Source organism: Lepisosteus oculatus, chromosome 9 (genome assembly GCF_040954835.1).
Source record: "Lepisosteus oculatus isolate fLepOcu1 chromosome 9, fLepOcu1.hap2, whole genome shotgun sequence".
NCBI classification, from domain to species: domain Eukaryota; kingdom Metazoa; phylum Chordata; class Actinopteri; order Semionotiformes; family Lepisosteidae; genus Lepisosteus; species Lepisosteus oculatus.
In genome coordinates, this window is record NC_090704.1 from 40,797,696 (window position 1) to 40,811,582 (window position 13,887).

The following is a 13,887-nucleotide window of genomic DNA, read 5'->3' on the forward strand; positions in this document are numbered from 1 at the left end:
CTCAATAGAGTTGTATCAGAAAAAAAACTGACATTGATCTGCTGTACTTACCAACTCCAGCCCTTTTGGAGGACACAATTCCTACAAACATTCTGTCCTTAAAAACCGACGCTGCAGTTGGCACCTCTGTGGAAACAGTGTAGTGCCCGGAGAGGTAGGCCTGAACTTTGTCCAGACGCTCATGGGGGATCATGTGCACCTTGTGCTGGCTGAAGGCTGAGGGAATGTAAAAGTGCTCCCTGTCAGAGTTGCAGATGATCACCAGCCTGTAATCCCCCCTGCACTCCATCTTTAGCCTCTGAAATAACTGCTCAAATCTGTAGCTAACGTCATAGCTCAGTTCATCTGCGTACAACATGGTATAAATCTTCTTTCCCTTATAACCTTCTGTCAGGCACCTCCTCAGGAAGATCTCCACCTGCTCATACGGGGTGCTGGCTGAACAGAGGAGCACCTCATCATAGGTAGGAAGGTCCTCATCCATGCTGCTCATGTAGATGCAAATACAGGATGTCAAAATTTCATCATGTGGGCAAATTATGAGGTTTGGGCACCCCTGCTGCAGGCCATTTGGCAAATTCCTTTGGACAGTCTTCTTCTCCTTGTCTTCTTTGGTAGCTAGAATTTCCAGCAGCTTCCCAAGTGTTCCGATGTCTATACAATTGGGCAGAAAATGCTTCATGTCTCTCATGTAAAAGTTCCACACCAGATCCAGCTTCTCTGCCCCCTTGGCACTGTGCAGTAAAGCTGGCAGGTCTTCAAGGGTGTAAGTACCTTCCTTGCTCTCCAGGAAAATATCCACTTCCATGTTGGTTTCATCAACAAATGTCTGAAAGTCCATCTCTTCATCTGGCTGAGAGATATCCTTAAGATCATCATACTGCCACTTGTGCCAGCATTCCCTTATATCACTGATTGTGCAGTTGGGTGTAATGAAGGAAAGCAACATTAGAACTTGGTCTTCAAGACTGTCCTGTTTGTCTGGAGTCAGTTTTTTGCACAAATAGACAATCTGCTCTGCAGTGTAGTAGTTGAGGAAGTAATGTTGGGATCTCTTCCTATCCATGAACTCTTTCCAGAACTTCAAGCATTTTTCCATTTTCTTGCAGATATCTGGAAGCTCCTCTACCACTGATCCAGAGAACATTATCTCCCCAATTGTATTTTCAAGGTTGAAGTCAATGATGATACTAGCTTCACTGTGCTCACTGCAGTTAATATTAGCTTCCCAGTCTCTGAAGAGCATGTTCCCAGCAGCATGTAGATCAATAAATGATATAGCAAGTCTCTGAACACTGGAAAAAACCTGGAGTGACAAAGGAACATTTCATAATTGTCTCATAGTCATTTAACCAGAGATTAATGGTACAAACATAATACCACATTTCCCTGATATCGATCAGATCAAAACTTCCAGTTTGGGTTGCAATTGGGTTGTGCAAAATTGGGTTGTGTGATCTTAACTCTTCATTCTAAATAAATGAAGACTGTAACCCTGATTAATATAACCTTAAAAAAATTACTTGTCTATAATTTGATGGTGACTTTAACAGTTATCTAATTAGAAAGTGACACCAATGCACTTTTCTGCAGACAGCAGACAATGTGACATTACAAGTGTTAGAGGATCAGAATCTGACTTTTCAGAGGGTCTATTTGTACCTGACCTGCACTGATACAGGCCCTGAGAAAGACAACAGTGGAAGTCGTGAGCAGTTGCCTAAGGAATGCTAGGTTCACCTCTGCAAAGCGCTCCACTTCACATTGCCCCTGCTCTCCTTTCCCTGACATCAGCATCAGCTTGTTCTGCAGCTCCTTCAGGTCTTCCAGGGAATAGCAGCGCATGTCCTGGCCATCCTCATGCTCCTCAGGGATCTTCAATTTGAGAGCGGTGTCTAAATTCACCTGGTGGACACAGCAAGAGAAGCTAGCATCAGCTTCATGATCAAATGGTTCAAGATTTTTTTTGTATACCGTCATATTCATGCTTGGTGGGATAAGTCAGTACGTCTTTCCGTTCAAGAATAACAGACTACTGTCTCAGAACACATAAACGCATCATGCTGAAGAAGTGCACGAGTTTCATCCTAAAAACTAGCAACGCATCATTTCAGGTCACCCATCTGCCAAATAACTTGTATTCTTTGTTAAAAAACATATTTGTTCCTCATCACAAACCTTCTTCTGGTATTGCAAGCTGATGATATAGATGCCTTTCTGGTTAATGGCTGAAGCCAGAGAGAGTGAGGACAGTTCCACTGAGCCATGGCTGTCCTTCACCGTTTTCAGCCACTCCAGGTGGCGTGCTGTGTCACACTGAAACCAGAGAGAGAACCACAATCTTAATTGCTTTGTCAATCTACCCTCTTTGCCTGTTCCATAGTAGCAAACATGGATGTCTATACTTGTTATGTTTAAGTTCTCTGGACTACTTCTTTTGAGCTATGTAGTTAAATCTCCATTAACAACCTTTAACACGGCAGTACAAAACCCCTTATGTTGTTTCAGAGGATGAATATCTTACCAGTTTCTTTGGAAGGTTAGGATCATTATCAAATGCCTTCCACAATTTCTTTAATGCATCCTTAAAAGCACTGAAACCAGTATCTGGCTTCAAGTCATACAATATGGAGGAGTATCCCAGGACAGCGTCATGGAAACAAGCCACACGATCCACATCCAGGTCATTCTCCCCCGCAGATATAGATGCCAGGTCAACAAATACCTTCAGTTCATTGATATCTACAATTGAAACAAAACACTTTTTAAAATGAAAATTAACAACATAAATTCAAGAAATAAAATCCACAAAGAGCAACCCATAACCAAAACAATTTTAAATAAATGGTATGCATGTACAAATAACCAAAATACTGATTTTCTTTAATAAGTGCTCATTCTGAAATAGCCCACCTTCAAGAGCTCCTTTCACCCAAAAGACAAAGTTTCTCCTTAAACCAAGCTCCAAAAGGCATTTCCTGCGGTCTTCTGTGATATCCACAAGAATCTTCTTAGCCTGGATTAAGTCATTGTCAATGCGGTCCATACTCTCTCTTTTAAAATCCTCTTGTGTCTGAAAGTATCATTGAAAATACAATAATGCATTAAACTTCTCTTGCAAGGCAGTTGGATGACTATCAATTAGTTGTACCTGTTCCACAAAACACAACAAAATTCTATAAAATAAACTAATGTGTATGTAAATTATTAAGTTAAAAAGTAAGGCAGATACAATAAAGGCTCATCATGTTGAAATCAAAGTGAAAGAAGAAAAAATTGAGCACTTACTACACTTAATAATGTCTGCAGAACCTGGAAATCCCCATTAAGCTGAAGTGTGTTCTTCACATCCATAATGACCTGAGCAGATTCTACAGCCAGGTGGAGCTCATGATACTGCTGGATCTGCTGGATCCTGATTGTTATCCATCTTCTGTCATCAGATGGGTTAACCTTGCACATATTCTGGAGCTCTTTCTCCAGTTCTACATAGCGGTTTTTGTAAACTTCAAAAACGTTATCCACCTCCTCCAATGTCAGTATACCTTTCTTAAGTTTTGAATAGATGTCACGATAGATTTCATAACATGGCTCAAATATCTCCTCATTGATCACACCAGGTGTCGTCAGGCAAACAAGCTCTGGTTCTGTCTCCTCATCTTCATTAAGATCCCCTGCAGCCAGTTCTTTTGCTTGATTCTCCCAGCACATTTCAAAGATGTAGCTGTCTTTCAAAGTGTGCAGTGTTTCAGCCATCTGTCTGGTCTCTTCGTCAAGATGAAAATATGTGACCAGCCCCGCCTCTTCAGAAGATATTTCTTCCAGTCTGTGTACAACCATGAACTCACCCAAGTTCTTCACCTCTATGTTGCTTTGGCACTTTGATTCCAGCTCCTCCAAATTTACTGTAATACATACAGAATGAGAGAAATGTCTTGGTCATATTCTGTACATGCCTTTTCAATATGGCAAACATCTTAAAGATATTCCTAATTCACACCCCACCTTTTGACTGTGGTATGTGATATTATAAAAATGTTTTATTAAAAACATACAACTTCATAAAGCTTCCAACGAGTACTACTTCAAGAATGTATAAAAATCACAATTTACCAACTCTCATGCCAGAATTATTCAGCATATTTTAGCAGTCTGGAATTATAGTGAAAACAGTTTGAATAGTGCAATCTCTTTTTACATCTTCTCTTTTATTGATATTTCATTGTAATACGTATTTCTTAAACAACTATTCAATATCAGTTACCAAGCCTTCAGTTCAAGTGCACATTAGCATACTGTAGATTTAAGACATATTCTGAAATGCTACTCTTTTATAACGTATTAGAGAATGTCAAATATCTGGATTGATTTTGCATAGAGATTTTGATGTGCAGCTGACCAAGGGCTACTAAAAATTAAAGCTGGACAATTCTCAACTCAAGGTGATTTGTTTTTCAAAAATGCTTTTTTGGAATATCAGTTTTCTTTTGAGCATACACACCTTTTACATATTCATTGATTTTCCGGCACATTGCGAGAAGACTTTCTACAAGCTTCTTTTCATGCATAACAGACTTCACCTCAGCTTCCCGCCACTGCAGCAATCTCTTCATGGCCCCAGTGTCCTTACACTGCTCACAGTCAGAGAGGCCTTCTGCAAAACCAAACAATCCTTTTTATGGAGTTCCATACTTTAACTTTTGCCACTGTAAACTCTTGCTGCAGTCAAGGAGGTTCAGTGCATAAAACAAATACACAGATGGAATTACAACACATTTGTTAAAAAAACGAATATTTCAAACATAAATCTTTTATTTTAAGCTGGAAATAGAGTCAATTCACTACATAACTTACCTATTTTCAGTAATTCAATAAAACTGGTTTTCTTTAGAAAGATGTATTTCAGAATCTTTATTTGGATGTCTCCTCTGATGAACTGGTTTGTAATGGCTACGAAAGCTGAGCTTGCAATAGCAATCAGCTCTTTTGCATCATCTGTAAGCTGATCAACCAGTTTCCCATCTGCACCTGTAAAGAATGAGGGAAAAAAATAAAACTAATTAGCGATCATAGACTGTGATTAAAAATTTCAATGGAACAACAACAATGGAATTGTCATAAAATACAATTCATACAGTCATACAGTAGCTTCTTCTCTAGAAAGTGTACTTAGATTTAGACAATTAAATTCAATAAACATTTTTTGTTTATTGCTATTGCTGTTTTTTAATTTTTATTACTGCTATTTTTCCACTTCACTGAGAATATAAGAAGAGTAAAATAATGGTCAGTAGTCAAGATTTTTCTTTTAAAAAGGTGGCAAAATGATACCAAGAGAACCTGGAACTGCACCCGAACCCAAAGAATGTTTTTAAAGTGATCAATGTTTTCAAGTTTTCTAACTCAAAAATCATTAAATTGATGCTGTTGTGAATTGTCCCATAAGCACCTTGTAACTGGAAGATGTTCTTGGCTGCAGACCAGTTGAGCAAGTGCTCGACAAGGACCTCATCACCCTGACGATACTGTCCCCTTGAGTCTCTCGGCCAGGACTTCTCGATGATTGTGGACACCAGCTTTCCAAACTTCCTAAAATCATGTCTTTTCAACTTTTCGAAGAGACGCCCTTCTGATTTTTCCTGGTAATTAAAATGTTTTTTGGCATATCAACTTCTCAGCATATTAAGAAAAGCATTACAGTAAGTTACGCCTACAGTTCTGGAACTGCTTTTAACCCCTTAGTTTGCTTTCTTCCCTGTGACCCACTATTCTAGAAGATTTAAATGATGTGTCATCATGAACAAGTACGTCTTTTCCATTAGTAGCATCTTGTAACTCACTGTTTTCCCATTTAACAATGTATGCTTTTACTACCTACATGTAAAACCCTTCACCTGTCTACTGTATATTAAATATTATCTTACACGGAAATTATGAACTTATCATGATCCACAATAAAAGCAATCTGAAAAAGATATGTACTACAGCCATTTAACTTGGGTCTCAACTTACGCATGTAACCATGCATTGAAAAAATGGTGTTGCAGACATATTTGTGTTCTACACTGTCTGGGGGGCATGTTGTTAACATTGTTAACAAAAAAGAGACATGAGAAAGGCTGGGCATTTTTCAAAAAGGAACCCAACTTAAGTTAATGTATCTCTGGCATACCACATAGAGTCAGACTGGAATATATACTGCATTGCTGGAATCTGAAGAAGAAACCAGGCCTTAGACTGCTGCCTAACCAATATTTTATCATTCATTTATTTTATAGATAAACTTTAATTCTTCAACTACTATATCTGAGATTTGTAACCCCAAATCAATTTAAAGTGAAGAATATTTAGCCACTTATACTTACAGATATGTTACAATACAGATAAAAAAGGATGAATAAGATTTAAAATCTGTAACAGTTCAAGCAATTATGGACAGAAAACAAAGATGTATACCTGGCAAATAGAATTGACAGATTCCAGGGCACATTTTTCAAGGCATCGAGATATGTGCGGATGAGTATTGCTCATCTCTTCATTTTTACTGCAGTAAATTTCAATCTGATTCATTGGAGGCTCCTTACAAACAACAACAAAAACAGCAAAACAAAATCACCATAAAGTGAAAAACAATATTTACGAAAAGGCATGCCGTACATAATCAAACGCATCCATCCATGTATTTGATTATTATCCATATCTCCAGCAATGTATCATCTAACCAATACAATACAGTGTCACGGGAGAGCTGTAGTCTATCTCGGCAAGGAACCTGCACAAGGCAGGATACACCCTGGATGAGACGCCAGTCCATCACAGGGCACACACAGATACAAACACACACACTAACTCCAGGTCTAGTTTTCCCTTTGGACTGTTATTCCTACAGTATATACCATCTGTATTAATGGAATACAGGATTTCGGTCTATGCACAGAGAACTGAATACTTCTTCAACTGAATAGGTGATCAAATTCATTTTAGATGCATAATAATTTGGGACTCGACCAGTAAAACTGCCTGTTGAGTCTCTCAGTGTCATTAGCCTGCCTTGAACAGGAGATTCTAAGCAGCATGCAGCTGTCCAAGAACAAGCAGGGTCTGGTAGGTACAGTAGTCACAGGATCTTCAGCTTGTGGAACGATAAGTGCTGTGAGGATGAAGTATTATCAGGGACAAATGTAACTCCTGTCTGATCCTTTCTCTACTATAGATCCTATGAGGCTGGCAGTGCAAAACAATGGCACATGGCTCAAGCATGCATGTTTCAGGGGAAATGGCTTTGATCCTCCCTCCCCTGTAGTGATATGAGGAAGTTGCTGAACAGGCTGGAGTTTTAGTAGCATTCCACATTGCATACTGTATTTACCATTGTTATTCTTTGTTTTATTATGATTATCTAAACAATCGCTTTTGCAAAAACATCTATTTAGAAGCCACACTGCAAATTGACTTTTCTTTACCCGTTTAAGTTTTCCTTCAAAATCATTCCGAAGAGTATCCCTCCAGAAACTGGTGAATTCTTTACTTCCAAATGTCAGGGACATTGAACTGTTCCATGCCTAAATTAATTCATTTTTGAAGAAACAAAAAAAGGTAAAACATACAAAATATAAAGTTGAAAGTGAACTGCACAACACCTAAACTTTATCTAAGTAATGAAGTGCACTATAAACCCAAGATGATCCATTCTGCAATCACAAATAACCAAACATGATGCCAAACATCAGTAGGAAGTTCAATGAGCCCAAAGTGTTGCTGAGAACTACTGAACTTTAAATATCAACACTTGCCACTTAATTTCCTTGCATTATTAATATCCCATGTAATTTACCTTCTTCATATTTAAGGGCACAATTTCTAACAAAAGATCAGAATTAGTCATCATTCCCATGATTTTAGTCACATGACATAATTCCTATGTTTTTAAATCTTTGTCCAAGGTCCAGAAGATGAAAAGGTTTTCTGAGATGCAGTCTTAAAATGCTGCACACAGCACTTACAGTATTACACTCTACCACTGTTACACTGGAAAGTGGGATAAGGATAATGGTTTATTCTATGGGCTCTGAAATGTTTTAAGAAAATGTTTTATACATTCTTATGATTTTTTTTCTTTTACATTTTAATTAGAAAATGATTTACAAAGTTTTTAATGACATGAATATTTTCTCAAGAACCATAAAAAATATTTGTCTTATCGAATTTGGTGATGGTTTTATCCAAAATGATTTTAAACCTCCAATTCTCTCTACAAGATTTAGTCCCCATTTATACAGCTGGATTACCTGGAGCAGCTCAATAGGTAGAGCAGCAGTGTTGCCCTTAAGATGATTTAACGTTCTGTGTTGCTATACTTAATTCACATTTTTGAATGTCAGTGTTGGATGATTTATAAAAATGGATAAATCCAATGTCTGGGACACCCACCATGATCTTTAGAAGGTGCAAGAGAAACATGCAAACTCCACACAGACAGACCCTTAAGGTTGGAACCCAGGACCCTGCAGTCCTAAAAATATTAGGCATCATGCCCCTGCTGATGCCACCCAGATTTCAGAAACTAGCTCAGCCAACACCGTACACATCAGCAAATCTTACCTCTATTTCATTGTTAGAAGAGAAATCAATGTAGTAAGTGCCATTCAGCAGTTTGTTACGGAATGTGCTTTTTATCCAATTTCTAATCATTTGCAGTGTCTCCTGTAACTCATTATTTTTACATTCCAACTCAGTGTCACCACTTTCCATTGTCTACGACATAAGTAAAGAAATATTTATATACACATTATCACATACAATAACTTTTTGATAAATTAAAGGGCAGTGCAAAGCTATTTATCTTTAAAAAAGAATGGGAATCTGTGTGCCACATTATAGATCATTTATTGCAGCTGAAATATTAAAGCGAGAATTTTGTTCAAAGAACTTTAAAAAGTAAATGCATGCACATGATTTCAAAATCTTCATAAAAATATCAGAGGGCATGCTGATACATACCACAGGAGGAAAAAGTCCAGCAAATTCAGCCATCACAATGACTAGGTTCATGCAGCTAATGGGAATCTCATAAAACCTCTGATCTTTTGTTAAATTGCAGATGTTTTCCAAAAGTTTCACAGCTGTTTTGAAGCAAGTCTCTCCATAACTGTCACAACTGTAAAAGAAGAAATGTGGCTCAGTTGCTAACATCTCAACAAACTGAGGGCATATGACTGTGCATCAAAAACTTGTGGCGTTCGTTCAAAAACTGACCAAAATTCTTAATCATGATGATAGATGATAGTTTCTTTATACAGAAAATGATGGTATTTCACTGTAATCTGTTTATAATAATGTGTATTACAGTCAGTAAATAATATATATTAATTTTAAAGGAAAATTAATTTTAATTTCCTCAATTTCTATTTTTCTACAGCTTTATTCCTCAGACTAAATTCAGTTACTAGCATGTAGTTTCCAAAGCAACAACCTATACTTTTTAAAATAAATGATTTTTTAATTAATTGGCATTGCAGCTCAAATTACAAAATAAATATCAAAATTATGCAGTCCAAACCTACAATATCAAGCTTAAGTTCATACCTGTACTGTTGCTCACTGGCTTTACTGAAGAGGTGGGATAATAGTTGCTGTATAACCTGCAAAAGTGATTGATATTTAACATGAGTACAGCTGTAATTTACATTATGTATCTTAAATACTATCATGTTAGTGGGACCAGCAGGGGGTGCTCACCCTGTGGTCCATGTGGGTCCTAATGCCCCAGTATAGTGACGGGGACACTATACTGTAAACATGCACCGTCCTTCGGATGAGATGTAAAACCGAGGTCCTGACTCTCTGTGGTCATTAAAAATCCCAGGGCGTTTCTCGAAAAGAGTAGGGGTGTAGGCCGGCGTCCTGGCCAAATTCCCCATTGGCCCTTACCAATCATGGCCTCCTAATAATCCCCATCTATGAATTGGCTTCATTACTCTGCTCTCCTCCCCACTGATACCTGATGTGTGGTGAGCGTTCTAGCGCACTATGGCTGCCATCGCATCATCGAGGTGGATGCTGCACATTGGTGGTGGTGGAGGGGAGTTCCCATTACCTGTAAAGCGCTTTGAGTGGAGTGTCCAGAAAAGCGCTATATAAGTGTAAGCAATTATTATTATTATTATTATTATTATTATCATCCATTGCACGTGAATGCAAAAGTGCAGCAAAGAGCAGATCTGTAAGTGTCTTGAATGATGATTGACATCAGATGAAAAATTGAAAGAGAAAAATAACAACTAACCTCATAGTTAGAGTAGGAAATTTCTTGTTTTAATTTGAACATAAATCCGTGCAAAATGTCCAAGAGATCAACTGGTACAGAAGAACTATACTCAGCCAAGTCTTCCAAATTCAACAAGCACATCCATGAGCGAGACACTAGACGGTCCACTTCAACTAGGTGTTTATTTGCTGTCATCACCTTCATTATAGCCCTTTAAAAAGGCATTCATGGGTGATTAAGAAGTTCTTACACAGTGCAGTTTTGTTAACCATATACAGCATCACCTGCACTAAGCCTTGCAGTCACTCCAGTGTGTCACAATAAGGTTTGAAAGATCAATTAATCAAAATTACACCAAAACATTTGATTTCCAGAATCACCATACTTTATTTTCCTTAAACCATGAATACAGAATGAGATACGTATTGATATTCAGTACCCATAAAGTTACAGTTTCATTAATATTTTGAAATGAAAGAATAATCCTAAAGACCTAATTATACTTTAGCCATAGGAAATACATCTAAGAATATGTTTCTGCACCAATTGTCTATTCTATGATAGGCATACCTTCGGTCTTGTGAGCTTGACTCAAACTCCATTAACTTGATTCCTTCAAGCCCAACCCAGGACATAGTATATTTTGAGCTGGCGTTCACTGGCAAAGACTCAAATGGTTGACAGTCGCTTCTCAATAAGTGTAGGAGAGGAATTATCAAAACCCACTTGACTAGTTTGGACTTTACTCCTGCCTGACAAAACATCCTCACAGAATCCAAGATGCTGAAAGATAAAATAAAGGGAGTTAACCCAATCAGCTGTGTCCTAGTGATTATACATTGTTTTCCCTAACTTACAAGTTTTGATTTTCACTCATCTGTTATTATCTTATATACTGTAGTACTAGAACCCTCTTGTAATAATAATAATAATAATAATAATTCCTTCAATATAGGAAAGTCCAGCAGTGTTACCATCCTCTAGCCTGATCGCATCAGATCTGAGAAGCTAAGGAAAGCTGGGCATGGTCAGTATGGTCAGTATAAGTGTGAGAAGCTTTTAAGAAATTAGGCTTGACAAACCAATTAGTGCTGTACTATAAGTGGTGCTGGTGGACCAGTTGGTGGCACTTTTTCCTCTGGACTAGAAATTCTAAACAAATGTTCTCATCAGATTACCAAGGGATAGATGCTGTAGGAGGTACCATCCTAAGGATGAGACATTTAACTGAGTTCACAGACCAATAGATCATTATGCTTTAATTGCTGTGTCCCAACTAAATTAATCTCCGCAAACCTGGTGTAATGTGTGGTAGTACTACTGAGACATGATGACTGACGTGCCACCCTGGTGGGTGCTAAACATCCATGGATGGTGGATGAAATCTCCATTAGATTCTTCACACATGAATGGCATTGCAGGCACAAATGGGGCAGTGATTCGTATGGGTTCCATTCCAAACCTGGGGTGCTATCTGTATGGAGTTTGTATAATCTCCCTGTGTTCATGTGAGTTTCTTCTGTGTGCTCTGTTTTCCTCCCACAGTCCAAAGACATACTGGTAGGTAAACTGACTTCTGGGAAAATTGGCATTAGTGAGTGTTTGCTGTGTCTGTGTGTGCCCTGAGATGGCCTGGCATTACATTACATCCTGGCTGTACCCCACCTTGCCAGGATAGAGTCTGTTTCTCCCACAGCCTGAAGGGAGTTAGAACATGGGTGGATGGATGTATTGCATTGTAATACAATAAATCTGATTCCTCAAAGAATCCTAAAAGAACAGTATAACACTCAACATAATATTGCACATTCTAATGCAGTCCTGAGACTGTTTATGCAAACATAACTGGTTGTTCTCTCTGCAGATCAAAGAAATTGTCAACGTAGCTATCAATCTGGTTTATAAAATATCACTATATTACTCACCATTGTTCATTCTTTATACTCTGCATGAAGTCTGTCCAGTACAAAATGAATTCTTCTTTTGTTTTGTTCGGCAAGCACAAAAGATTACATAACCTTGACATCTCCCCAGTTTCCAGAGAGATATGGTATTTGGTCCAAATGACCAGCATAATTACACCAGCCTTTAAAGGGTCTTTGATCAAACCATGACTCAATTCGTTATTTTTTTGCAACTGAGGAACAATCCTTTCAATCATGAACTCTTTTAAGAGGCTTTTTACCTGAAAGAAAAATTACACATTACATGTTACACCCAATGACTGATTTATTGCGAATCACATAAAGAGATCAAGTAACAAGAAACAAGAAGAAAACAAAAATACACAGCAAATCTGAACCTCATTTGCTTCCAAGACAATGAATGATTTTGTTCTGTATTTCCTATTTTATAATATGGATATTTGTTCTGCTTTTAATTATGGTTTAAAATGAAGTTACTAGTGCTTCCATTTTGAACCTTACCAATGGCATGGAAAAAATATTAACTTGTCTCTTAAACAGGTTCAGACACATGATCTGCCATAATGGATATCAACCTATTACTTAATCAGTAGGAGGCCAGTACAACTGGAACCCTTCTATTAAAAATACACTTTAGCCTAAAAATGATTTACCTCTTTCTCCCCATACTCCAGAGAGGACCACCTCTTATGGGTGTCTTCATACACAAATGGGTCCTTGTATGTCTCATAAAACTGATTAAGTTGGGTGAAACAACTTTTCCAATTAATGTCACCCCAGAGCTGGAGAGGTTCAAAGATTGTTTCCAGCATGAACTTGCCAGCAATCTGTCTTCCTTTCACAACTTTATTCTTTTCTTCAGACCAGACCAGGTTTTTAAGACGTGCCATCACACCTTTAGAAGGCTCAACACAGATTATGTCATCATATTGATGCCACTCTCCTAAAAAGCACAAGAAAAAGAGGAATGGTATATTGCGCCACTTTAACATTTTATTAAATATTTACATGAAATACGTACTTTCTTTTATCAGAAACTACTTAACTAGGCAGAAGGCATCTAATATTTGTCAGAGTTCTGTCCAGACAAACAGAGAATATATCTTGCTGTACCTTGTTCACTTAAAAGATGTGGCTTGATGAATAAGCATCTGTTAACAAAATTCTGCGTATCCAGTTTATAAATGTGCTCAAACTCCATCTCATACTTTTTTCCTTTGTATTTGTATACAACATATTTATATGGTATAGAGACAGATGCATGTTTTTTGGATGTTACTAGCCGGCCTTCAACAAGAAACCCATGTTCCCCTAAATTCCTGCAAAACAAAATACAAATGTCTGACTTAATACAAAGCTCGTTTGTTTAATCCAAGGATTTAGTTGTTATTTTAACAAAGATTTTTCCAATAGGTTGTTCATGTAGTACGTTTAAAAATATGCATGCTTACCGAGTAACATCCATTTTAACTGTATCCTTGTCCCATGAACCAATCCGTTCTCCAGCTCGCAAGTAAACTAAATCCTGTTGTGGGTTTAGTTTAAAATCCTTAGAGAGGACAGCATGGAAGCAAATGGTGAGTCTGTCAGCAGCAGGAATAAGCTGTGAAGGCTCTAAGCTGCAAAATGGTTAAATAAAAAAGGAGAAATTCAGTGTAACTTTCAGTTCATCCACAAGAATTATAAAAGTCGGAT

At 37.7% G+C, this 13,887-nt stretch overlaps 1 protein-coding gene across 3 annotated transcripts in view; it reads right to left on the minus strand.

Moving 5' to 3' along the window:
• The window catches only part of rnf213a (ring finger protein 213a), a 47,613-nt gene that overhangs the window by 26,555 nt on the left and 7,171 nt on the right, over positions 1-13,887 (minus strand). For all 3 annotated transcript variants that reach the window (XM_069194525.1, XM_069194526.1, XM_069194527.1), the window contains 20 exons: positions 13,644-13,811; positions 13,306-13,511; positions 12,846-13,135; positions 12,193-12,452; positions 10,838-11,050; positions 10,286-10,478; positions 9,586-9,641; positions 9,001-9,157; positions 8,602-8,754; positions 7,464-7,562; positions 6,457-6,579; positions 5,450-5,639; positions 4,855-5,028; positions 4,502-4,654; positions 3,289-3,905; positions 2,914-3,073; positions 2,525-2,742; positions 2,179-2,316; positions 1,741-1,905; positions 52-1,306 (listed from right to left, as the gene is read on the minus strand). In XM_069194525.1, the coding sequence (XP_069050626.1) occupies positions 52-1,306; positions 1,741-1,905; positions 2,179-2,316; positions 2,525-2,742; positions 2,914-3,073; positions 3,289-3,905; positions 4,502-4,654; positions 4,855-5,028; positions 5,450-5,639; positions 6,457-6,579; positions 7,464-7,562; positions 8,602-8,754; positions 9,001-9,157; positions 9,586-9,641; positions 10,286-10,478; positions 10,838-11,050; positions 12,193-12,452; positions 12,846-13,135; positions 13,306-13,511; positions 13,644-13,811 (4,988 nt within the window). The remainder of the gene's footprint in view (positions 1-51; positions 1,307-1,740; positions 1,906-2,178; positions 2,317-2,524; positions 2,743-2,913; positions 3,074-3,288; positions 3,906-4,501; positions 4,655-4,854; positions 5,029-5,449; positions 5,640-6,456; positions 6,580-7,463; positions 7,563-8,601; positions 8,755-9,000; positions 9,158-9,585; positions 9,642-10,285; positions 10,479-10,837; positions 11,051-12,192; positions 12,453-12,845; positions 13,136-13,305; positions 13,512-13,643; positions 13,812-13,887) is intronic.